General features: G+C 41.8%; 1 protein-coding gene across 1 annotated transcript; it reads right to left on the bottom strand.

The window, feature by feature from the left end:
* Nucleotides 1–894: 894 nt before the first annotated feature.
* On the bottom strand, nucleotides 895–24,799 carry LOC128442786 (LHFPL tetraspan subfamily member 4 protein-like). The gene is made up of 4 exons (XM_053425361.1): nucleotides 24,391–24,799; nucleotides 4,110–4,346; nucleotides 2,109–2,125; nucleotides 895–948 (listed from the first exon to the last, which is right to left on the bottom strand). Exons 1-4 carry the CDS (start codon nucleotides 24,797–24,799, stop codon nucleotides 895–897), a joined length of 717 nt encoding a protein of 238 aa, XP_053281336.1.
* Nucleotides 24,800–25,063: the final 264 nt, after the last annotated feature.

Genomic DNA, 25,063 nt, shown 5'->3' with positions numbered 1-25,063 from the left:
TGGAGTAAACTGCACACTGGTGAAGAAAGGGTATAACAAAAGTAGTAAGCTCAGACTTGTAAGTCTTAACTTGGACAGCTGCGATTTAGATTTTTACTATATACTGCAGTGTGTGTGTGTGTGTGTGTGTGGGGGGGGGGGGGGGAGTAGAAATACTATACTCGAATGCATTAGAGTCAGATGAGGTTTTGTTGTCGGCTGTTTCTGTCAGCAGTAATGTTATTTACATAGTTCAGTATGTACAGTAGAGAATCTCCCAGAGATGTTAGGTTCTGTAAAGCTGCAATGGGGTTACTCCTTTTAAATTCCTCGCATTTAAAAGTCCTTAGATGAAGAGCCATACAAGTCCCGGTTGAAATGTTTCCCAATGTTTAGTAATGGACTTGCTGCAGTATTGCGAGCCTCGACTCTTGTTCCCATACGAGGAGAATCAATGATCTTCTTTCTGAAGCTATGGATGAACAACAACAAAACAACTCAAAGTCAATAAAGAGCAAGATTTGAACAAAATCTTAAAGTTGGACATTAGGGTTCTTGATCTCAAGGGTTAAATTTATCACACAAATCAAGATTTCAAATAGAGTAAATATTTTTTTTCCATCATAAAGGTTTTCTTTGAGAAAGCCGAGTGTTAAATGCACTGTACAACCTTGATTAGGCTGTTTTCCAAAATATAGTTTATCCCAGTGTGTTCGGTTGTTTTTTGTTTTTCTTTTGTCTTCCAGAATCCTGCATTCTTGGTGTCTGCATTGAGATGGGGTGTTATCCTGATCGTTGGAGAGAAGAGAAGGAGTTTGTAGAAAGAGGGGGGGGGGGGGGGCAGGGAAAGACAGAGATGGATGAGAGAGGAGAGGAGAGGAGAAGAGAAGTCGTCCTGTGCTGCATCATCGACCCTCAGTGAAGCCGCTGCACTCCGTACCGCGGCTCTCTTCTGTCCCGGACCTCAATCTGAAAAAAAGAAAAATAACCAGAGTGATGTCACAGTGATGTCATCAGGGTTTTCTTTCTTTTTACACATTGCCTACATGAGAAGCTGGGAGAGTGAAGGTTAAAAAAAATTACCGAATGGGAAATCTAAATGGGAGAAAAGATACTGTAGAGCTGTGTGGGACCAAGTTTCAACCAGGTTGAAATAAGCATAGTGATAATCACCCTATAATAAATGCTATAAAATAGGCAGGAGTGGGTCTTGGAAAGAAATGATCCGGTTTGATTTCAGTCAAATTAATTAAAATGTCTATAAGGTGAAGGCATTTTTCAGCTGTTAAAGGGCAGTTCTCCTGACTCTGGTCAAGGGTAAAACGCAGAGGACAACACACATGTATGTCCTATGAGGGAAATTATTGAAATTCAGATTGGGACACACCAAACTGCTTCTACTTCAGTTGTGTTCTTGTTAAGAAGCTCACTGTCCTGCACCGGGGACAAACTAGAAAATGTGTTTGAGAGACGCCAGGAGAAAAAAGAGACACTGGATACTTCAAGTGACAAGAAGAACATGAGAAACTAAGCAGATGCATGATGGCGTCTGTGGGGGGCCTTGGTCCTTGAATGTCTAAAATGTGAGTTACAAAACATCGCCAAATTCAAAGTTTGACTTGATTGTCGCGGTAAATGACCAGTTAGAAGTCTTTAAAATGAAGTATATTATCAAATTATTACCTCCGCCGGGGATATTTTGTTTTTCCTCAGTGTATGTTTTCTCTTTTAGCCGGATTACGAAAAAACAAATTACCACTAAACTTGGTGGAAGGATGCAGTATGGATCAGGGAAAAATCCATTACATTTTGGCGCAGATCTGAAACAGATACTTACTTTCTTTATTTTGTCAGATGTTTATGAGTGTGTGTAATTTGTTGGAGATCCAAATAGAAAACTTGATACAGCGAACTCTGATCCTAGGCGGATGTATGAGCTTTACTAAATGGTATTTTAGATTAGTTTCACGTTTGTGTCACAATCTGCAGAGAACACAAAACTGTCAGATAAAACATTTGACATCACTGGGCCATTCGAAAACTGTACAGTGTTCTAAAGCTAATGTGGCATGTTATGTATTCCTCCAAAATAACGCGCATGCAAAAGCATAAAGCAAAAGTCAACTTACCCTTGACACAGCAAAATCTGCAGGGACAAAAAAAGAACAAAGGTGTTGGCATTTACATAGTGAGCCAAGACCATACAAATGCACATTGGTGCAAAACATGAAAATGCATATGTAAGCATGAGTTAAGCATTTTAGTTACTTCTACTGGTAAAAAAACAAAACAGCAACTGCTGTCGTGGACTGTCCATGGGTTACCACTTATATTCTAACAGTCAATACAAAGAGCTGACCAGACATTTATTTGTATAAGAGGAAACTGAGCAGGGGAAAAAAGAAGCTGCGCACAGCTGATGAATCATTGGATGTGTAAACTGAGACAGCCAGTGAGGTTAATCAGATAAGAAACAGAGAGACACGCCCACTCTCTGGAATACCTCCAGTTACCATGGAAACGATCACGGAGATAGACCGTCGGAAAACTGAGACATGTCATGTCACTGTTTTCTCTATTTATGTCTTGGCCTCCTCCTCTCACTCCTCTCGCCCTCTACTCATTCTGTCTGCATATCTCTTCATTCTACTATATCTTATACCACACGTCTCCATCTGCCTCTTTGGTCATATTTGTATGAAGAGAGTTTTTATAGTTTTGCATTGTGTCTTTTACTGTGACCCCCTCCACCGCTTTTGTCTGCCCTTCCTCTCCTCCTCGTCATCGCTTTTCATGCAGCTGAAACAATGCGATCTAACAGAGCTGATGCAACATCATGCAAACGGTCAGAAACCCTCTGAAGGACACTCTCCCACTCTTCAATACAGCGCTGAAAACACTTTGGCTGGAGTTACTGAGGTCAGAATGGTTTTTAAAACCAGGATAATCGTGTTCTTGTTAATGGCCTCAACAGCGAAGGATGAAGGACTGGCCAACCCAACTCAATGGCAACACATAACTGTGTTACACGCTGTGCTCTTTTTTAATTTCCTTCAATTTTCAAACAAACAGGTTTATAATAATGTCAATTTATCTACATTAAATTGAACCAGCTAACAGTTGTACAAAATGTCATCATTTTTTGTTCAACAAGATTTGGTCTATTCTTTATATTTGATTCTTTATCCTTTAAAAAAAACACGAGCGTGCAATATTGCAGCTCTACCGTTTTTTTCGTTTTTTTAACCAAAGACAAGAGTTTGGCTTCGGACACGTATACGTCTGACCAAATGGAATGTGTTTGGTTGACATCTTCATGTTTTAAAGCAGTAGTGGAAGAACAACTTCCTACTCTATCCTATTTGATATAAAGTTTTTAGTGTCTTAAAAAATGTATATTTCCTAAATGAAGCTAGGATTCAGCTTCAGATCAACTATGATCTTGGTGTCAGCTGTTGCAGCAGCTCTTCAAACTGTCTGACGATGTCTTGCTGGGCCAGTGGAAGTGGTTTACCACCAGTCAATGACTCACTTCTTGTGGGAGATCTTACCAAAGTTACATAAGCCCCATTTCCAGTTATGAAAAAAACCACTAACCACTTCTACCATCTGGCTTTTGTCTTTGTTTGGAATGGAAAGTTCTGAATTTCTTTAGTTTTTTATTGGCTCCTGATTGGTACTGATGGAAATATGACAGCGAGGTTAAGGAATACTACAGTTGATGGTGATTTTGTGACGTCAAAGGTGACCCACCAAGGGGAAACAAACAGAAAGATAAACTCCTCTAGTGGCAATGGGAAAGGAATCAATTTGCTTTTTAGCAGGATTGCCCACGTTTTAAAATACTGCGAACATCCGTTAATTTAGGTATTTTTAAATATAGGACATGATGGTGAATATCCCATATTCTAAAATACCTAAAGAGTGGGAATGAACGAGTAACCTTTCGCCCTGTTAAAAGCAATGAACCATTAAAATGACTTGGAGCTGCTATTTTAAGATAAAATAGTTGCACAATATTACTTAACCACCATGTAATGAAAAAAACAATGTCTGAATGTAACTATGCCAGTGTAACAAAGTTTTAAGACATTACTTAATTCTAAGCATTTCATTGTCCCTTTAGTTACCTTTGTTATCTGTCTGCAGATCATCCATATAGAAGTCTGTCTGCCTGTTGCCCAGGACGAAGGCCAGGAAGGAGAGGATGAGGGCGTCCAGGATGCCCATGATGGCCAGCATATAGGCCCACCGTACAGAGCAATCGCCCAACGAATATTTCCCTGTCCGCTCCCCGCACATGTCCCGGATCACCTCGGCATCCCAGCCGTCAGGGAAGATCACGCAACCCAGCACCAGGCACACTCCTGCAGGGGGACAAAGAAGAGCGGAGCAGCAGGATTAAGGTGCGAGGTGGGATTGGAGAAGGGAATAAGTGTGGTATAAATACTGAGAGGAGAGGAAAGAGTACAGGGGAGAAAGGGCAGTGAAGAATAAGGAGTAAATGGCTCCAAGTGACAGATTCCACAGAAAGAAAGGTTGAGAAGTTGAGGCAAGAAAGAGATAGAGGTAACAGGGAAGAGGAAATGTAGTTGCTGGAGTTTTCATGAACTACCAGCAGTCCCAAATTAAGGCTACATCCAAACTATCCGTGGTGAGTTAGTAATCAAGAGTCTGGAGCCTGTTGTCTGCAGTGGGACTGGATTTAATCAGCTTTCACTCCCTGGTCAAATGACTCTGCAGTAGAGATGAGCTTTTATTGGCTCCGGCTCCGATTGGCAGTGATGGAAACATGACATACGGGTGAATGTGCTAATTTCTTTTCCTTTTTTAGTTGTGTTTACCTATTGATTTTTACATCTTGGAAACAACATGCAACAGCGATTTTGTTTATTCTTCGTATCATACAAAATACAACCCATGGCATGAAAGCGAAGTGAGAGAGCTTCTCAGTGTCCGGCGCCTTCTCGACACAGAAGTGTCGAGAAGTGCATTTTAGCAAGTTTACTACTTTCTAAAAGAAACTGTGTATATGTGTCAATTATGGTGTAAAAGAGGTTTGGTCTGACTGTCAGTTTTTTCAGCGGCCGGTGGGACAGACTACCTGTGAATACTTGTGGGTGTATTGTTTAAAGAAATGCTCTTCATGCTTCATTTACTATCCAGGGGCACTGGTTTTTTCTTGAACATCTGAGGGTCAGGGGGAGTGTGTGGGAGAGGCAGTACGAGCTGTTTGTGTCTATGTATTTGTATTATGTGTTAGTTATGTAGTACTGTTTTTGTTTGTGTTCTTGTCTTTTATAATTTTGTATTTGTGTCCGTCGAAAATGAAATGCTACTTATCATGGGGCAGCTTTCAGACTATTTGCATTCCTGATTTGTTTCTGAGAAAAGCCTCCTGAAGAAGCAAGTGATTTTACAGGCAGACCTCACTCCTGTCATGTGGCTGTGACTCTTGGACTGGTTGTGGTCAGGGAGTGTTGGAGGGCAGCAGCATGTTCAGTCTAACAACCAGCAACTGGAAGAATCAATACGTTGTGAATCTAAGGACGAATCACTGATCTTCTGTTCGTCAAGAGGACACCTCCTTTGTTTCTGTTCTGAATGATTGAACTCGACCATTTGTCAGTTTCCCCGCTGAGAAGGTTACATTAGTGAGTTTGATCTAGTGTCTGGATAAAAGTTCCTCAGTCATCACATCAAACACTTAGGAAACCAATGAGAAGTAAGAACAATATTTAGATTCACAATGATGAGTTGAAAGCAATATAAATGCTATGTGGCGTTTTCTATGAAAATTATAGGAGCAGCTTCAATTTTGTTCAGATGACCTTTATTCAGTTAGTGTGGAAATTATTATTTGTTTCAACTGTATCAAACAATTAATGACATTTATTTTGTATAGCACATATTCACAAATCACCATTTTCCTAATAGGGACGGTGTGACACCCTCTGCTCAATCAGAGAATGGATATTTAGCCAGTGTTTAATTAGAGGTATGTACGCTCTGAGTGACGATCTAGTATCATTATATATTTTTTAATTTCAAGCTCACTCCTCCTAGCAACCACTACCACAGCTTCTGTGTCACTTACAGCTTCGGGCAACAACCCGCCATGAAGTGAAACACAATCTGTGTGATTTTCAGGCGAGCTACTGCTACAGGCTATTCTAAAACTCTCACTCCACTTGCCCAATTGGTATTGGCAAGTTCATGATACTGAAAGATTTGACCCAGCAGACAGTGAGGTGATGTCAGCAGCACACCAGATAATTGAGGGAGAACAAGAGAAGTCCGAAATGGTTTCTGGGAATCCAGCTTTGAATTCCGGCCGTTACTTTTGCCTTCTATGTACAGCGTAGTGCCTGCGCTCAAAACTCACATTTATGTGGTTCTATAAACTTTGTGATGAATGATCATTGTGGTTATAGTCTAAACTTCTGAGTCTGGACAGCTGCATGTGTGGAGGGTTTAATAGTGAAAACGAATGATTAAATAACATCCACACACTGCAGCCATTAGTCACCTAGAGACAACTAAGAGAGGGGGGAGGAATTGAAAACATATAGATCACACGCAAACCTGCTTGCACTTGCAAACCAAGGTGGATTGCACGCAACATACACACAGTACAAAGCCCTGTGGGGAAATGCATACGTGCAATTGTGACACGCCAACACAAGCGGTAATCCATACTTTACACCTTTGCTCATTTATCAAAGTGAGCATCACTGGGGAGCTGATTGTGCCTGAGCACACCAGCACTGTTTAAATAGGAGTCAGTCTGTGCCTGAGGGGCTGTAAGTAAAGCAGTGGGCTCCACTGGGAGACGGGGAACGTACATGGCAGGCATCACAGTGAATCTTCATTCCACACCAGACATATCTTTTCCGCAGGCACCATCACTTGTGATACAGATGAAAAGTCGGATGGATTTGGCTAAGTCAGTGATTATTATGCTTCAATGGAATAAATGTTGAGAAAGATTCAATGTCCAGGGCTCAATTGGTGTGCGATTGTGAATATTTTAAGTGCCACTTGTGTAGTGAAAAGATGCTTTTGGCAGCATTCAAAAACAGTAGCTGCAGCGTTCAACGAGGGTACACTGTAACACAGAGGGATGATACTATCAGTGAGTTCTGCTGATCCGCAGCTGAATGCAGGAAGCCGAATCCTTTTAGTTAGCATGGAAGTCTCAAAGGTCGACAATAGGTTTAGACACAACACTGGTAGATATATCTCTCCTGAGTCATCTGTTGGTGCCCTGAGATTAAAAAAAAAGATGGTCAGCAGCTAATACAGGGATTAAAGTCCATTAAAGAGATTAAAGAGACACAATATGAAAAGACTCACGCAGGGTTAACGAAACAAACAAACTGAGGACAAATCACATTCTGTCCAACATTTGCACACAGGTTTATAAAGGGTTTAGTAAGTGTGATAATTAGCCAAATAACCCGTAGCCTGCAAATCCATGTCAGCAGCATGCTATTGTCACCACAGATTACTGGAGACCGCTATGGCACACACCACTGTACTCTTTATAACAAAGTTGGCTGGCCAGCCCTGTCTAAAAAAAAGGGATGGTAATTGGAAGATCTATATTTACAAAACAGTCATTGGGCTACTGACATTATATCTCTCCTTTCTCATCAACTGGAATTGTAATAACCTCAATACCCGCTCCCAGAGCTGGCTTTCATAATATCTGCCTCATGTTAACACTAACTTGGGGAAGACAACTTTCTGTAAGGCACCCTTCATCTGGAATGAGGTCCAAAAATCTTTAAAGTTTTTCATTAAAGGAATTCTCGAGTCTTTATGCAAGATTCTGCTTCGGATGACTTCTTTATGAGTATTATGAAATGCATGATGTATTATTTGTGTGTAGCAGTATATTTTGTTAAGATAGCCATGTCACAATTATTCAACCCCTATATAATATTGTTGTTTTTAAAGCTGTCTGACAGTTTTTTTTGTCCTAAAGTTGAGTTGAAACATTATTAAGCCTTTGGGAAATCTATACTGATCCTTCATTTGCTTCAGCTGTGATGCACATATAAACCCTACCCATGAATGTATTCAAGGTGAGTTGCAATCATGGGAAAGACAAAGGAGCTTCCACAAAAGCTGAGAGACGAGATTATTTCATCACACCTGAAAGGCCTTGGGTAGAAGAAGATTTCCCCAAAAAATTATATTCCAAGAGACACAATTGGGAACATTATAAAGAATTTTAAAACTGATGGAGCTTCAAACCTGCCTGGCCGTGGAAGAAAGCCCAACATTTCATCAGGGACCCTCAGCAACTTAGTCAGAAGAACTCAGATAAACCCCTGTGTGACTGCAAGACACCTACAGGATGACCTGATGAAGGCTAGTAGAAGTGCGTCAGTGGCAACTATAAGACGTGCACTGAATAAAAAAGGACTTCATGGCCGGCTTCAAGACACACTCAGCTCTTGACCACAACGAACATCAAAAGTCGACTAGAATATGCAGGAGGAATTTGGATAAGACTACTGAGTTTCGGGTGACAGTTCTATGGACTGATGAAACCAAACTGGAACTGTTTGGATGTATGGACCAGCGGTATGTCTGGCGTGTGAAAGGCCAGGCTTAGGACCAGAAGAATACCATCCCCACAGTCCAGCATGGAGGTTGGTCAAAGATGATGTTGGGCTGCTTTTCTGCGGCAGGAACTAGCAATCTTTATTGTGTACATGGCATCATGGCTTCACAGAAATACCAGGCCATTTTAAAGAGGAATGTGATGCCTTCTGTTGACAAATTAAACCTTGGTGATCATTGGACTTTCCAGCAAGACAATGATCCAAAGCAAAACCTACAAGTCCACCAAAGCTTGGTTGAGAAAAAGATCCTGGAACGTCCTGGAGTGGCATTCAGAGTCACCAGATTCAAATTTGATTGAAAATCTTTGCTGGGATTTAAAGAAGGCAGTTGCAGCATGGAAGCCATCAAACATCACTGATCTAGAGGCTTTTGGACTTGAAAAATGGGCAAAGATTCCAATCGAGAGGTGTAAGAAGCTTGCCCGCACTTACCAAAATTTTTTTTTAGAAGTTATAAAAGCTAGAGGTTGGGAAACAAACGTCTGAAGCTGGGGGGTTGAATAATACTGAACATGCACATGTGTTGAAAGAGTTACATTTTTCATTTGAACTTCAAAGTTAAGTCAAATTCTGTTGTCAAAATAACTAAAATACGCATCAATAAATATCTTTTGTTGTTTGATGAGGTTTTTTTGTCATTTATTGTCATTATCTGTCATCCACATCACTATAATGTCTATTGAGGTGAGGGGGTTGAATATTTCTGATTGCAACTGTATGCATATTTATTTCATTCTTATTATTTATTTATTTTCTCAATGTGTTAACTGTTCATTGTACCCTCGGCACCATTGTAAATGAGGGTCTTCTTCCTCAATGTGTTTTCCGAGGCTTAAATAAATAATCAATCAATCAATCAATCAATGTAACTGGCTCAGTAAGGCTCAATCCAAGTTCAACCCGCCTCCCTTTCTCCCTACCCCTTAGCCCTTCCCCTCCGTTCTGCACGTTCACGCACAGGGGTCGACTGTCCCGATCCTTTGTTAATATAATTGTAATATCAATTTTTTCACAACAACCTTAAACCTACTGTTACACCTGCCAATGTCTCAGTAGTTAGCATGTTGATGTTCCATTGTTATTGCTGATTTAAGTGTGATAATCCTATATATTTCCCATAATGTCAGTGTCTCCCCCCCCTCTTTGAACATACACGATGCACTTGATTTAACAAGCCTGTAGCAGCGAGGTTACTGAACTCAACTGCTCTTCTAATAACAATGCTACCTGGCAGGTCTGCCTCCAGACCTTTTGATTTATATGTGAAATAATGCCGAGCATCCAAGGTTTTAAAATGTCATTGTACTACACCTTTGTTGCCACAGTACAGAGGAGAAGCAGGAAAACATGTCCTGAGTATTTACCTGGTAATTTGATTCACCTGCATTAGCAGAGATGTTATTTTGTAGGTTTGTCCCTTTAGTAAGTGTAAGCCATAGCATGGGTTTATTCAAAAACTCGACAATGTTATTACGATGACATGCCGGGCAAATGTTTTTGTTCCGTTTATTTACATCGATGGCTATTGATAACGTGTCAGGCTCATGAAGCGCTGTCCCAATTCGTAGGGGAAAATTTCAGCCACTTCCCCTTGTAGCTCTCATTCAAGGGGAAGATTAATAATAACAATGAGAGCTGAGTTGGTGGGAGATGAGAACTTCTTATGTAAAAACCAAAAAGTATAGATAAGATAAATTGTTCTCAAAGATGGTGTCTGTCATTTAAGGTTGTTCACATTCTTTCTAATCTTGTTTGTCCAGGTGCTCATTTTTTTTCTAGTAAATTTGGTTTTAATTAGTTATTTAAAGATAAAAAGACGTCATGATTGATAACTGGTAATGACTCGAGGTTGGGGGCACATATGGACAAGGTGTATGACAAAGGCGAGAATCGTAAACTACCAATCATGCATAAGCTTAATGAACAAAGCTATTTTCTTCTTTTTTATTCTATAAATACAACAGGACATTACAAAGCAGAAATCTGAGCTGTAGCAAAAGATAAACACACAGTTTAATTGTAGCTGGACTTTAAAGCATGAATGCACTTCAACAATGTGCCGAGCTGCATGAGAGTGTTGTGCTCGTGAGGAATGAAGGTGGTGCATCTGAGTGTATTAAAGTGAAGTCCATTAGTCATATGGTTGAACCTTGTCACATTAGCGATTCCCTCTGAGGACGGCGTGTTTCATCTATATGAGCTATCCATCATGAGAAAATGGTGGGTGGTGAACTCATGGCAACAGATGAGGGAGGATAGGAGATTAGTCACCACCTGTCTGTGTAAAGCAGGAAACCATGCAAATATGAGGAATCTTGTTTCAAGCTGAGATGTGCACAGTTCGAAAATGTGACCGCTCATCTGACAAAATAATTGCAGGTATAATGAGAGAATGTAATGAGAAAGAATATAATGACGATAATCCTGTAAGTAATGAGAGAATAAAGGAGCGATGGAGGTAATCATCATGGGAAATCATCATGTTATCAGCTTCTTTTATGACCCTTACAGAAGATATTAACATAGAAGAGAGGTGATAAAATCATTAACTGTGTAATGAGCATCATGTAACATGTTTTATGGATTTTGGATGAATGTTTCCCCATCTGGCATGAAGCTCATCCAGAGTTATTGAGGTTGGGCCTTGAACCTGAGTCGTGAGATCTTAAAGTCACAGTGGCCCTGTAAAAATGCACCTTCAGAGTAAATATCCTCATTGCACTGCACAGTACATAGAACGAATAAGGAAATGCATTGACTGTTGTTCAGTTCAGCACCAAATGAGGCCTTACAAGCTGTGAGGTTGATGGCTCAGCAGCAAACTATTTAAGAGTTAAATTACATCCTGGCTGGGCTAACAATAAATACTGACGTAGTTTAAAGGTTCTGTGTTGAAGATAAATCAAACTGAAAGCCTCCTCTACTGTGAGCCCGGTGATAACCCATAATACCCTTCTCTGTGTAGATCCCCAAAAGTCCATCTTCACGGAACTATTTATAAAATTGGAGAGAATTATCAATACATAAATTCTAAACAGGATATTTAGCCTATTAGAGAAACATTGTTTATGGACGGCATGACAGGAGGAACCATCTCTCCTCCATCTACCCTTCTCCTTCATCTTACACAGTGGACAAAGAAAAAAACACTCCTCCCCAAAACCCAAGAAAAGCCCTTTGATATTGTTGGGGGTTTTCCTCTTGCTTCCCCCTCTCCACTGTCTCACGACACTGCATTTTGAATGAGTAAGGGGGGGGAACATCAAAGCGGCGAACAGAGGGCTCCGATGGAGAGGGGGGTCGGTCGGGTTCGAGGAGACACGAAGGGGGCTGAGGATGGAAAGGGAGAAACAAGTGGTACGATGACATAGACAGAGAGCAGGGTGGCAACTGCTGCTCCACTCCATTTTTCTCATTTTGACCTCATCTCACTTCATCACTTCTTGTCATTACTTTTCATTGAGGCGTTCACAGCCCGTCAGCTGTTACAAACAAGGCATCAAAGTGCACCACGCTATTGAAAACACACGCCGATGCTTCGCCGAGAAACTTTTGCGATCCTACTGGTTAAATTTACTGCGAGCTGATTTATTTATAGCTCCCTCAAGATATTTATAAACGTATTGCATAACAGATCCTTTTTTTTTATTCTAGACAAACAGCCCAAACTGATTTAGAAAAGCTCTGAAAATACCATCAGTGAGCTTTATATAGAGGCATGTGTGTGAAGTATTTGTGATGGGAGCAGCTCCAGGCTTCAGAGTATTCCTTCTAAAAACCTTGAGTCTGTGTACGCGAGCATGACGCCATCCGACAGTGTCATGTGTGCTGACTGAGTTACTTCATGATGGTGTATATATGCTCTCCCCTAGGACGCTGCCACAAGAAACTTCCGCATACCAGTTGATGCTCCCACAAACTTTTGAATTTCCTCTCAGGTAAGGTTTCGGGAACAGTTCCTCCTTCAGGGTTAAGGTTATGCCTATCAAGAAGGGCCTAAGCCTGAAATGTTACCTACATGTGTCTGTCAAGTACCTAACACTTCAAATTTGGATGTCCATTCTCCGTGTACTTGCTGCTGTAGAACTAACCAAAGATACAGCAGCTCATGTCAGGGAGAAGCATGAATACTATACCTCTTCTTTCCCCAAATTAGCAGAGATATGCTAGGTGGATGCTGGAAAACCCACTAAAACTGCTGAGAGGGTGATCGGCTGCAATCTGCCATCTCTACAGGACCTGTTTGCCTCTAGGTCCCTGAGGCGTGCAGGTAAGTTTGTGGCCGATCCTTCCGACCCGGGTCACAAACTCTTTGAGGTTCTTCCCTGGGGCAGGAGGCTGCGGGCCATCAGGACCAAAACCGCCCGCCACAAGACCAGCTTCTTCCCGGCTGCAGTTGACCTTATCAACAAGGCCCGGGACCCCCACCTGACTCTGACTTTTATTCCGCCCCCACACCTCAAGGATGTGTTAAATTAACACATTATATTATATTATATTATACTGCATTACATTGCATATTGCAATCTGACACTGTTCACTGTCTTACATTTTGCATTTCACTTTTTACTTCACTTTTTATATCTTTTATCTTTTATATATTTTTATTTAGATATGTTTATGTCTAAATAAATGTTACTAATATTAGAAAAAGTGAGTAAATAAGAAGTAAATATTGAGTAAACATGTACTTTTTTTTTTGTTGCATTATTGCTTTTCTTATGTGTGTTGTATTTATTGTGTTTTTATGTTTCTATGTTCATTGTATGCACCAATTACCAGAGCAAATTCCTGGTAGGTGTAAACCTACTTTGCAATAAATACCTTCTGATTCTGATTCTGTTTCTGATTCTGATTCTGAACAGTTGACTCTCCCATTGACGTCACAAACGTGCCAGAAACTGAGAAGCTCTCTCATGTTGTTGTCATACATGTACGTCATAAGTGGTGCAGCAGAATGAAAATGTTTTTTAATAATTCATCCGTCAATTTGTAAGTGGAATACAGTTGCTTATGGAAACACAAGTTAAACAGGCAGTGCTTTACTATGAGGGGCCGTGAGGGACATTATTCCGAATATCCTCTCACACACACATCTGAAATGCTCTCACACACACTACTGAAAAGCTCTCATACACACTAGTGAAAAGCTCTCACACGCACATATGAAATGCTCTCACACACACATATGAAAAGCTCTCACACAAACATATGAAAGGCTCTCATACACACATATGAAAGGCTCTCATACACACATATGAAAAGCTCTCATACACACATATGAAAATTTCAGTTGAAACGGAAGGTGTTTCAGTTGAAACGGAAGGTGATCAAGGATAGTTATGTGAGGAGGGGGGGGCTTGTGAGCGCCGCATAGCAGTGTTTCGGTTGCGGTGAGGAAGGACACACGGTCCGAAGCGGAGTTACCCTCTGATGCGGCTACGAGCGCTGGGGCGGGTCCCCTGCTGCTCCTCCGGTACCGGAGCGACGGGGACCCGCTGCCCGGCCGGCCCCCACGCGGTGCTGGCCGGTCGCGTCGCTCCGGTGCCGGAGGACCAGCCGGAGGACCAGCACTCGTAGCTTTATCAGGACCGGGCGGAGCAGGGTCACTCCGCCTCGGACCGTGTGTCCTTCCTCACCGCAACCGAAACACTGCTCCGCCGCGCCCACAAGCATTTCAGTTGACCACGCCGCGGTGCCGGCCGGCCCCTCCGGGGAGGCCGGTAAGCTCCACAGGCTTCACCGTCAACATCTCCGCGGAGCAGGCACGTGCACAGACATTTTGGGGGGCAGCGGCTCAAACCCCCCAAAAAGGGCACCCATCGCCCAAAATTATTTATGAAATTAAAAATAATAATAATAATAAATAAAAAACACAGTAGGATTTTTCACTAGTGTGTGTGAGAGCTTTTCAGTAGTGTGTGTGAGAGCTTTTCACTAGTCTGTGTGAGAGCATTTCAGTAGTGTGTGTGAGAGCATTTCAGTTGTGTATATGAGCACATTTCACTAGTGTGTGTGAGAGCTTTTCAGTAGTGTGTGTGAGAGCTTTTCACTAGTCTGTGTGAGAGCATTTCAGTAGTGTGTGTGAGAGCTTTTCAGTAGTGTGTGCGAGAGCATTTCAGTTGTGTATATGAGCACATTTCACTATTGTGTATGAGAGCTTTTCACTAGTGTGTGTGAGAGCATTTCAGTAGTGTGTGCGAGAGCATTTCAGTAGTGTGTGTGAGAGAGTATAGTTTTTCAGTAGTGTGTGCGAGAGCATTTCAGTAGTGTGTGTGAGAGCGTATAGTTTTTCAGTAGTGTGTGTGAGAGCATTTCAGTTGTGTGTGTGAGCGTATAGTTTTTCAGTACTGTGTGTGAGAGCATTTCATATGTGTTTGTGAGAGCTTTTCAGTAGTGTGTGTGAGAGGATATTCTGAATAATGTCCCTCACGGCCCCTCATACTTTACACTCAGTTCTCCTTATGACTACTGTCTGCATTTGTGGTATAAACTCCAGTGGAGACTCACATGGTCTTCTAGATATATATATAGAAATGACCTCAACCCTTTTGAAAGTCAAATATTCTAAATAGCGAGTCGGTGTGAAAGTTGAGAAGCTACCAATAAGTCTTACTGATCAAACAGATTAAACCACTGGCCTGTGTGTGGAAGCGGCTTGCTGCGGTTGGAAGTCCGACACAGAGCAGCGGAGTGGAAAGGTGTGAACATGACTGCATTAAGAAATCACCGTGCACTGCCTGTAATGTAATAGAGATGCCTGAGGTCTGCCCTTCCCTTCACTCCCGTGTCTAGACCTTGGCCCGCTGTCCTCCATCTATCTAATGGACGTCCACCTCGCTGATGTACAGGGCTTTTATTGGAGGTGGGATCAAGTTGTGTGTGTGCGTTCGTGAGTGTGTGAATTGCTGAGGGGGCACTTTACAAGATGTTGCTGCCGTCAGAGTTCACTGGGCCACTTGGCATGGAGCTTTCCCTCTCCTCTTCCCTCGTTCATTCCGTCTTTACTCTCTTTCACTCCAGCAACCAACTGGACATTTTTTGTTATTTGTTTTTAATTATATTATTTATATTTTAGGATTCAAAACTGAGGATCATACTCCTGGTAAGATCTTCACTGTATACAAAAATTTTGAAATTTTACAAAATAAATGCTAAATGCTAAATATTATAGCTTAGCCAAAATTATTTTCAGGGGATTTAAAGCCCAACCTACCAATATTTGCCTCTGAATGTAATGTAGTCCACTTCAGAAACCCTCTGACCTCATTGATAAACAAATGATGCAGTATTGACTGCATGAAAAGTCCAGTGTGTGGGATCATCGGGGGCTCTATAAACAGAAATGTAATGTGATATTTATCATTTTAATTAATGTATAATCCCCTGAAACTAAGACTTTGTTTCCGTTACTATAGAAATGGCCCTTTATTGCCAAATCCACATTCTTCCACAAGGTATGTCATGTTGCATCATCATGTTTCTACAGTAGCTCAGAATGAAAACACCAAACACTGGCTCTAGTGCAGCTTCCGTGTTCTTATGAAGCCTAGCATAGGCTTACCTGTACCTACTTCCTGCCTCCTGCCTCCTGCATGCTGCACCAGCCCTCACCTGAACACTTCACAGGTTTCTCTATTGTGAGCACGCCTGATCGGAAAATGTAATGCTGGACAGACTCTAAATTGCAAGGATATACAGTATTTTTCTCTGTGTCCAGTGAGATGCACCTTCCTTCCCATTTATACTAGTATGCGTATCCCATGCACATTAGTGGAACAGCAACTGTGTTTTCAAATGAAAACGTATGGCTGTAGCCTAACGTAGAGTATGAGTTACTGAAAGAGAGTGAAAAGTATAAGCTTTTGAAATGGAGGTGTAAAGTATATGTATAAAGGAGAAGAATGGATGATGTATAGTAGAGCAATGTTTGCTTCAGGCTCTCTCTCTCTCTCTCTCTCTCTCTCTCTCTCTCTCTCTCTCTCTCTCTCTCTCTCTCTCCTCTCCTCTCTCTCTCTCTCTCTCTCTCTCTCTCTCTCTCTCTCTCTCTCTCTCTCTCTCTCTCTCTCTCTCTCTCTCTCTGACACACAAACAGACACAAAGTGACAATGTTGAGGGTCAAAGGAATCCATTATTCAGCTGCCCGGATATTTTTAGAAACACCCTGGTGACTTTGGAATTATTATTATTTATTAAGCGCCTAATAATTAAAACATGTACGTTAGGGGAGGGCAGAAATCTCAGAGGGAGAGAGGGAGCTCTCTCTCTCTCTCTCTCTCTCTCTCTCTCTCTCTCATCTCTCTCTCTCTCTCTCTCTCTCTCTCTATATATTTAAATCGAAAATTGCAGCATCTATTTAGCTTCTGCTGGAAACATGCACGTGGGCGCGTTTATCTACATACAGTTTGTACTCTGGCATCGCCATACAAACGAGGCTACACACATGCACCAACACATGTGCGTGATCTTTACAAATTCACTAGTGGAGCAAATGAAAAACAACACACACACACACACACACACAGGCTCCAAAGAAGAGAGAAAACGCTCTCATTAATAATGCAGCTCTCACACCATCATACACACATTTACCCCGCTGTCTTACATGCTCACGTGAACAAATGTGTGTGTGGCCCCGCAGACACACATGCAGATACACACACACACACACACACACACACAAACACACCCATACATGAAAGGAGGAGTATATCATCAGCATGAAACACACAAATTCATTCATTTACTTTCTTTCACTCACTCCCATTCTGTCTCTCCCTCCCTCACACACACATAAACACAAACACACTGCTACACACTCCCTCTGTTCCTCTTTTGCTTAACACCGCTGCATTATGGACATTTGTAGGCTATGTTCAAAAAGGGACAAAAGGGGGAAAACAACACTTTGAAATTGAGCATTGAAACAAAAGAGGAAGACGGCTACAAAAGACAGTTTACAAGAATGGCCTGGCCACATTGGTCGTTTAATGCAAGAAAGGTATAGACAAAACCAGCAAACACTACCGCAGTGTCCCTTAGTGAAACTTTAGTTGACAGTTTATTTCAATGCAGACATTGGGTGGCAATAACTTGATTCCTTTGTGTAGCAAAGTAAACAATCTGAGTGTGGAGGGATGGGAAGGGTGCAGGTTGCATGCAAGTGTTCTGGCTGTTGCAAACAATTTTTATGTGCATTACCGGCACCTTCTGAACAGGAGTCTGAGGCACTTGAGTGAATAAACAAGACTTCAAAAGAAAACTAACATGAAGGAGAACAGACGTTGTGTGTTCTGTTTTGCAGTGTAAAACAAATAAGAAAGATGACTATAGCTATACGGCTAAGACGGCGGATTTGCTTATACATTTTGCAGCGTGACCTGAAGGTGAGTTTTATCGTTGTATTTAGTCGAGTAATCAACATCCAGTTTGCGACTCTTCTGGTCAACTCGCTCTCATTGGCTTTTGTGGGTTTCGGTCAGAGCCGATTATCGTAAACAACAAACATTTACGATTGGGGGCCTCCTCCTCAATTAAATTCCAGATGATCCTGTAAACCCCAAAGCTTTAGGAGTAACTGGAACGATAATCAGCAAAGAAATTACGGTCGCTCAGAGGTAAACTCAATGTAACACTGAACCATCTAATAATAGCCGACTTGATTGTCGAGGTTGTGGTCAACATTTCTGTGGAAACCACAAGCTCCACCGGTCACAGCCATTGCTATAACACTGAGGATGATTGTGAGTGTGATACTTCTTGACATTGTGAAAAGAACCCATCTTTCTTACATTACACATTACACATTACATCACACCATTCAGAACATTTATAGGATTTTCACTTTTAGAACCAAGCCCTGATGCCTTCTATAGTTTTTAAATGAGCCTCACCCTTCTAACCAATCAGAGAAGGCCAAAGTAAATGTGCGTGAATACATAACCGTCACTTGAGGATTGCACTTCTGGCCAGCTAGACTCTTTGGCTGCTGAAAGATTTTTTTTATGACTGAGTCCCAGGCTACCAAGGTCCCCAGATTCCTGCATTACAGTTTCCTACCGCTCTTTATTCTATTCCTCTGACAAACACGCTTCGCTTTTACGAACAAATACTCTCACATTAAAACCCAACAGTCACTGACAGGTCGTTTCTCCCAGGGCAGCTCTTCCCCTGTGCCACGGCCCCATGTCCTGCTTAGTTCTGTTTAATATTGCAACAGACAGGGTGAGTCGTGAAGGAGGGATGGAGGCATGAGCCGATGGAGGAGAGGAGGGAGAGAGGGAGTCATCAGGATGAAACGGCTGGTGGGCTACTGAGCTTTCCTGCGGTACCTCATCTCTGCAAGAGAGTTGGAATAAAACAAAAGCTACAGGAAGGAGAAAAGAGACGAGTGGTAGAGGAAGATAGGGGAAGAGAGAAGGGAGACATGTAACTGTTGGAAGGTAAACAACTCCTGAAGTCCCTCAGAGCTCTTTGCGCTTAACTATTCTTAGCTCAGAAAACCTCCATCAGCACCATTTGTGCTGACCTTTGTGCTTTGGGGAAAAGCACAAAGGTCAGCACACACCCCCACACCCCTTTTGTTCTGTGCTTCTTAGTCTCGATTCTTAGTAAAAAGTGACCCTGTTATTTCTCACTAAGGTTGGACATAACTGGAAGAGATAAGGAGGAAAGTCACCTATTTCCATGCGAGTGTTCCTGCACTAATGGTTCTAACCTGACTAGAAGATGCTTTTTACAGTTTGTGCCTCACCCTGCTGACCTCAGAACTCTGTAAATTTTCAGAATAATTATAATTTATTCATTTACGCACAATCGATAAACTGTTGCTGCTTTGTCCCCGTTGAGTGGATCATGGGGTCTGTATCAGGAAGCAAGTTGAACATTGTCCAACTGGAGTTCCTGAACAGCTGACTATGATCAAGGTCAGATGGGTTCAAATATGAGACGTTATCAGATCCTCTACTTATATTTAGATTAAATGTTAGCCACAATAAGAATGACAGCAAAATGTGAGTATTTTATAACAAGTAATGATAAAAAGGAAATATCCAAAGATTAAAATAAAGGCTGCTGTGATAAATAATTGGTGGAATTATTACCTTTAATCTAATGTGTTATAATAATGGATTGGTATTATAAACCTCAGTCTAGATTGAGTGAAATGGTGAAATGCATCAACGACTCAAATTACACTCACCAATCACGTGCGTTTATAGTTAGTGAGACAAGAAAAAAAGTGCAAAGAAAAATATGTGCTTTGAATATTAATAGTATGTGCTTTATTATACTTTCTCAGTCTCTCTATATTGTTGCGCTTGTTTTTACTCTACGTGCAAAGAATGTTGACAAATTAGTGGACTCTTTATTTCCAGTGATCATCCACTGTTCATACACTTTTAAAGAATACGTTGGTGTGTTCGCCTGGTCCCGATGCAATGTTCCATTTTAATCCCACTGAATTTTGCATACGAATCAAATGAATGCTGTTGATTTTTTATTTCTATTGCTTCAGCTTTCATAGTATAGTATTGTTTTGAAGGTTCAGTTGTAGGATTTACGGAGCAGCTGCAGATTCCAACCAACTGAACCCCCCTCCCTTCACAAGTGTGTGGGAGAACCTACAGTGGCCTGCAAGTAACATAATAGAGGGTCTATTATGTGTGGAGCCAGTGTTTGGTTTGTCTGATCTTGTCTCCTGTATAAACATGGTCTGGCAACAATGTGGACTTTTTAGAAGCAGAATTTCTCACAGCTTAGATACACAGGGCTAATTCTAATTTAAAGAAAATCTGATGATTCTGAGTTTTCAGGTGATTAAACATTAAAATCGTGTTGAAAAAAAAAGGTGGAAACATCTTTTAACCTGACCTACCATGGTGATCCGACCCAATTAAAACCCAGCCAGCTTTGTGATACTGAAATATCTGAGTAAAGCCCAAAGATAGCTGGATCACCAACCACTGTAATCCTCCCTCACCATGCCGGCCCCTGCTGAAGCGCTGCAGGGTTTCACAATCAATTCCTCTTGGATTTCAAACAGTGCAGCGCAGGAGCTGTGCAGCATGTAAACACTAGAGACATTTCTGCTGGTGGTTTGGTTTCTTTTGCAGAAAATGTCTTGGCTTGAGGTTTCCTCCCTGTTGTCCCTCAGCTGTTCCAGTAGCTTTGCGATCAAAGTTAAATCTGTATCCATGTAAAACTACGCTTTTGTCTTGTTGGTAAATACAGCAATCAGGCTTCGCTATAGATAATAATACAGGGGGTGAACATTTGTGTTTTATATTCTTCTTCCTGTAGCACACACCAGCCAACGTTCATGATCAGGTACCAAACTGCTCCATGATTGACACCTTTTGTCCATTTTGCCCAGATCTGGGCCTCAACCGGTTCAACTTGGCCGTCACTGGGTTTGCTGTCATAGACTGTCGCTGCGCTGTGCCAGGTCACCTGCTGCTCCACCCAGCATGGCAGAGTGGATGATTAAACCATCGTCTTCAAGGTGGCAAACACCATTAGGTCGTCTGCCAAGCCTATTAGACAACTACCCCAGCCACACATCACACACCGGAAGGACAGTAACAAATTTCACATGCTCTGTACCCGCAAATTAGAGAGAACACAGGTGTAACTAAAAAGTCAAAGTTAATATCCAACTCTACTAGATGACCAGTTGCTTTACTGTAACATTGAGTATGAGGAAAACTTGTATTTTCACATTCTCACATGTTTTTCAACCAGACACAGAGATGTACTGTAGGTGGACCCTCTGGCAATAAGACAGAAAGCTTTCTCTACAGAAACCGATTGAAACATGTACAAAACCATTGAAATTAAATTGGAATCTCCTGCTTGTGATTTAATTAATGTGAATAAAATAAATTGCGTATCAACCATTGATAACATATCTGTCACACAGGCTTTTGCTTTCCTGTCACAAGGATATCGACCACCGACCTTTTCAGTCTGTTGGTGACAGGTGGTGGAAATGTGAGCGTAATGAGAGCTGAGAGGGGCCCGATGTGTCAACAGCGTCATCACATTCAGCGATTTTATGGATCACTCCTCATCACCTGAGCTTCTTCCTTCACATCGTGTTTATTATCCTCAAATTCATCAGTGAAAACGCTGATGCTGCACTTGTGAGGTTTCAGACAGTGACAGTGGTCGGTTTTACCTTGTATCCATGTGAGGAAGAAACTTAGGCTACATCCAAACTAATGCTTCTTCATTTGAAAGCAGTGTTTTCTGCTCCCCACAAGCATTTTAGCTTTGAATCAATCCCTGTCCATACTAACCTGCCCGAAAACATACATTTTGCAAGCATCAACAAAGACAGGGACATTTCAGGTGATCAACATTTGGCCAATGTTAAGATCATGACAGAAACATTTACGTGACATTTGTATATGGTATATAAGACTCCTAAATCCAATAAGTCGTATACTTCTCTCGTTCTGTCACTGCAGCTCCGCCATTTCTGTCGATGATGAAGTGCCCACTGACCCTGTCGATGACTCCCTACTGCCCCTACCCTTCATGTTGGTATTGCCTCTTGCACACAAATCGTATAATTGTCGCATTCTTTTCTGAGGACACAACCTACACACCAAGCGAGGCAGGATACTGGAGGCAGCCATGATGCATCTGTACATACAGTTAAAAGAAGGTATATTTATGGCCAAAGTGAGAATTCTTACATGGTGATATCCAGTTTTTATTTTTTACTTTTTCAAACTAATATTTTACTTGATTAATAGTTTGTAGACTAGGGTTGATGAAGATGAAGGGTGTACCATATCTACCTCTGCTGTTCAGTGCAATTCGTGCTGATTGTGGAACAACAAACCATTTTCCACACACACTGCAGAACAGAGGACAGAGTGGGCAGATGAGGATGAGGAAAATAACAATACGGAAGGGAAAAAAGTGCTGATCTCTCTTCTCCACTTTCTCACATTCAGCATGCTGACTGTTTCTGTACAGAAAACCTACTCCCACGCTGTTTCTGCCTGGCCTATTTATCACATTGATCAGCTTTATAAAGGAGTCGGATATACCCAGGAGACTCGCATGAGAGAGATCCTGATGCCTCGCAACTAGGGAAACACTCAAAGGTGAAATCTTGCTGATGTGGTCATTTTTGCATGGCGTGGCTTTGTGGCATCGAATCCCCACAGATTAAACATTAGTTTTAGCCTTATTCTCACAACGACACTGCATTTATCTGCAACGTGATGGCACTGAAAACCAACAGAGAAGACAAAATGACGAAACTCATAACCAGCATGAATGTCCTAAAAGTAGAATAAAACTTCAAAAGACAAGAAGGAGAGCTAAAGTGTTAGTCTGTTGATCGACAAATTGAGGAAGGACAATTATCTGATTGAGTGATTGGAAAAGGAGAATTGAATCTGATTCCAGATTCTGTAATTTACTATTTGCTCAGGTCCACTAAACCAACCACAAAAACAGTTGAGAGAAAAAACACACCAAGTGAGCTCAATGGAGATAAGAGAGTTTCACTTTACTAAAGATAACCAATTTGAAGAAGAAATCAAAAAAATCCTGTTTTTTGTTACACATTTCCTTCTTAGTGCTAACATCTGCAAAGGGGTCTTATCTTTGGCACATTCACAAACCTAAGTCTCCCCCATTTGTAAATGTTTTTCTCCAGCACTAAACCCATGCAGTTGTCTGTGAAGGTAGAACAACTCTGTGTGTGGCTATACTTCTCCTGCATGCGCTGGGAGGACACCGTTTAAACACTCAAACACTTGTGCAAAGTGTTAATAATATGTCCACAAGATCACAAGACGAAAAACATCACCTTCCAGAAAAATCACACTAATCCAATCAATCCCTCAGAATTGTGGTGAAAGCCAAAAATCAAAGGGGCACCGCGCATCCATTGTGCCATGCACACCGCATTACATTGCATGGCTGTACATGACGTGAAATGGATGAATGAATGACATTTGCATTTCATCCGAACAGAGCAGCGATCCCCAGCTGCTTGTTTGCTTTCTTGTTTTAACAGATGCAGTGGTGCAGCCTCGGAATATTAATGGTAACGCGGGTTGGGGGTTGTATGCTGTTGCTCTCGGTCCGCCGTGAATAACGGCTGAAATGAGTTCCTACTGTCTCTGTGCTGCTGCTGCTGCTACTGCTTCTGCTGCAGGAGTGGAGAGGATCTGCACACCACTCCTAATTAACTGTAACAAGACTGAGCCTATACACAACCGTTACACTCCATCATATTCATTTTAGTGGACTAACACACACTCACACACACACACACACACTCACACATACACTAGTACAGACACACAGTTCTTGTTGTATTCATCTAGGCGCGTGGGAATTTGCTGATATGCATGGACAGTATTAAACCTTTTATCAGGGTTTTTCATGCATTAAAATATATATTGTACCTACAGTTTTGAAGTCTTAGCATTCTGTTTATATTTGGTATAATTTGCTCATTGGGATCAATAAAGTACATTTATCTATCAATACATCTATAAATCTATTCAAGGCAATGCAGTTCAATGTTAAGGTGGACCTGTATTATGACTATTCACACCACGACTGCATCAATTGGAATTTTTTATTTATTTTTCAAAATAAACCACATGATTCAATTCACTTTGGTTATTCGTGCGGTGTTTGTTGATCTGTGTGTGAAGGGTTTCACCCCCCCACAAGGCCCCTGTTGGTGGATCTATGTGAGTGAAAAGACAGTAGAGGACGGTATGGTGGGATGTGTACCTACCACACAGCAGCTGCATCCAGGCACAGGTCTTGTAAACGGTGGAGGTGTTGCAGAAGAAGAAGAGCGCCATGCAGCCAATGCAGCTGAGGATCAGCACCATGGACAGCAGCACGAACACCGAGGCCACCTTGAAGGCTCCGGACGGGATGGAGCTGAAGTCGGAGAAGCTGCCCACGCAGGTGAGATCCCGGCTGGGCGACGGCCCGGTGCCCACGCAGTAGTGGAAGAGGCCGAAGTAGCCGGCCTGCGGCGTGTTGACGCTGTCGCCGATCCAGTAAGGCTGCATGAACACCACCACGTTGACTATGGCGAAGCAGATGGTGAAGATGGCCCAAAGCACCCCGATGGCGCTGGAGTTGCGCATGTAATTGTCATGGTAGATCTTGGAGGCTTCTTGGGAAGGCAACATGTTTGGTGTTTTTTGTTTTTTTTTATCTATTTCCACTGCGTCCTCTTTAGACTTTTTTAGAAATAAATGTAAATAAAAAACAAACAAAGCAACTGCTGGACACCTCTCACTCTGTGTTTCCCCTCTTTGTCAAATATCCTGCGCCAGTATTCCCCTGCTTTGGCTGTTTCTAATGTGACTGTTAAATGGGCCTACATAACCATAGGATAAAAATATGCATATGATCTCACAAGACTTAACATTGTAAAAAATAAAAATGACTGG

Source organism: Pleuronectes platessa, chromosome 6 (assembly GCF_947347685.1).
Source record: "Pleuronectes platessa chromosome 6, fPlePla1.1, whole genome shotgun sequence".
Classification (NCBI taxonomy): Eukaryota; Metazoa; Chordata; class Actinopteri; order Pleuronectiformes; family Pleuronectidae; genus Pleuronectes; species Pleuronectes platessa.
The sequence above is the reverse complement of the archived record's forward strand: the minus strand, read 5'-3'. Positions and strand labels throughout refer to the sequence as shown.

Coding starts and splice junctions, on each gene's coding strand:
- LOC128442786 (XM_053425361.1), bottom strand. CDS start 24,799: ATGTTGCCTTCCCAAGAAGCCTCCAAGATCTACCATGACAATTACATG. Junction 4,347..24,390: donor CTGGATGCAGCTGCTGTGTG/GTAGGTACACAT, acceptor GTCCCCCTGCAG/GAGTGTGCCTGGTGCTGGGT.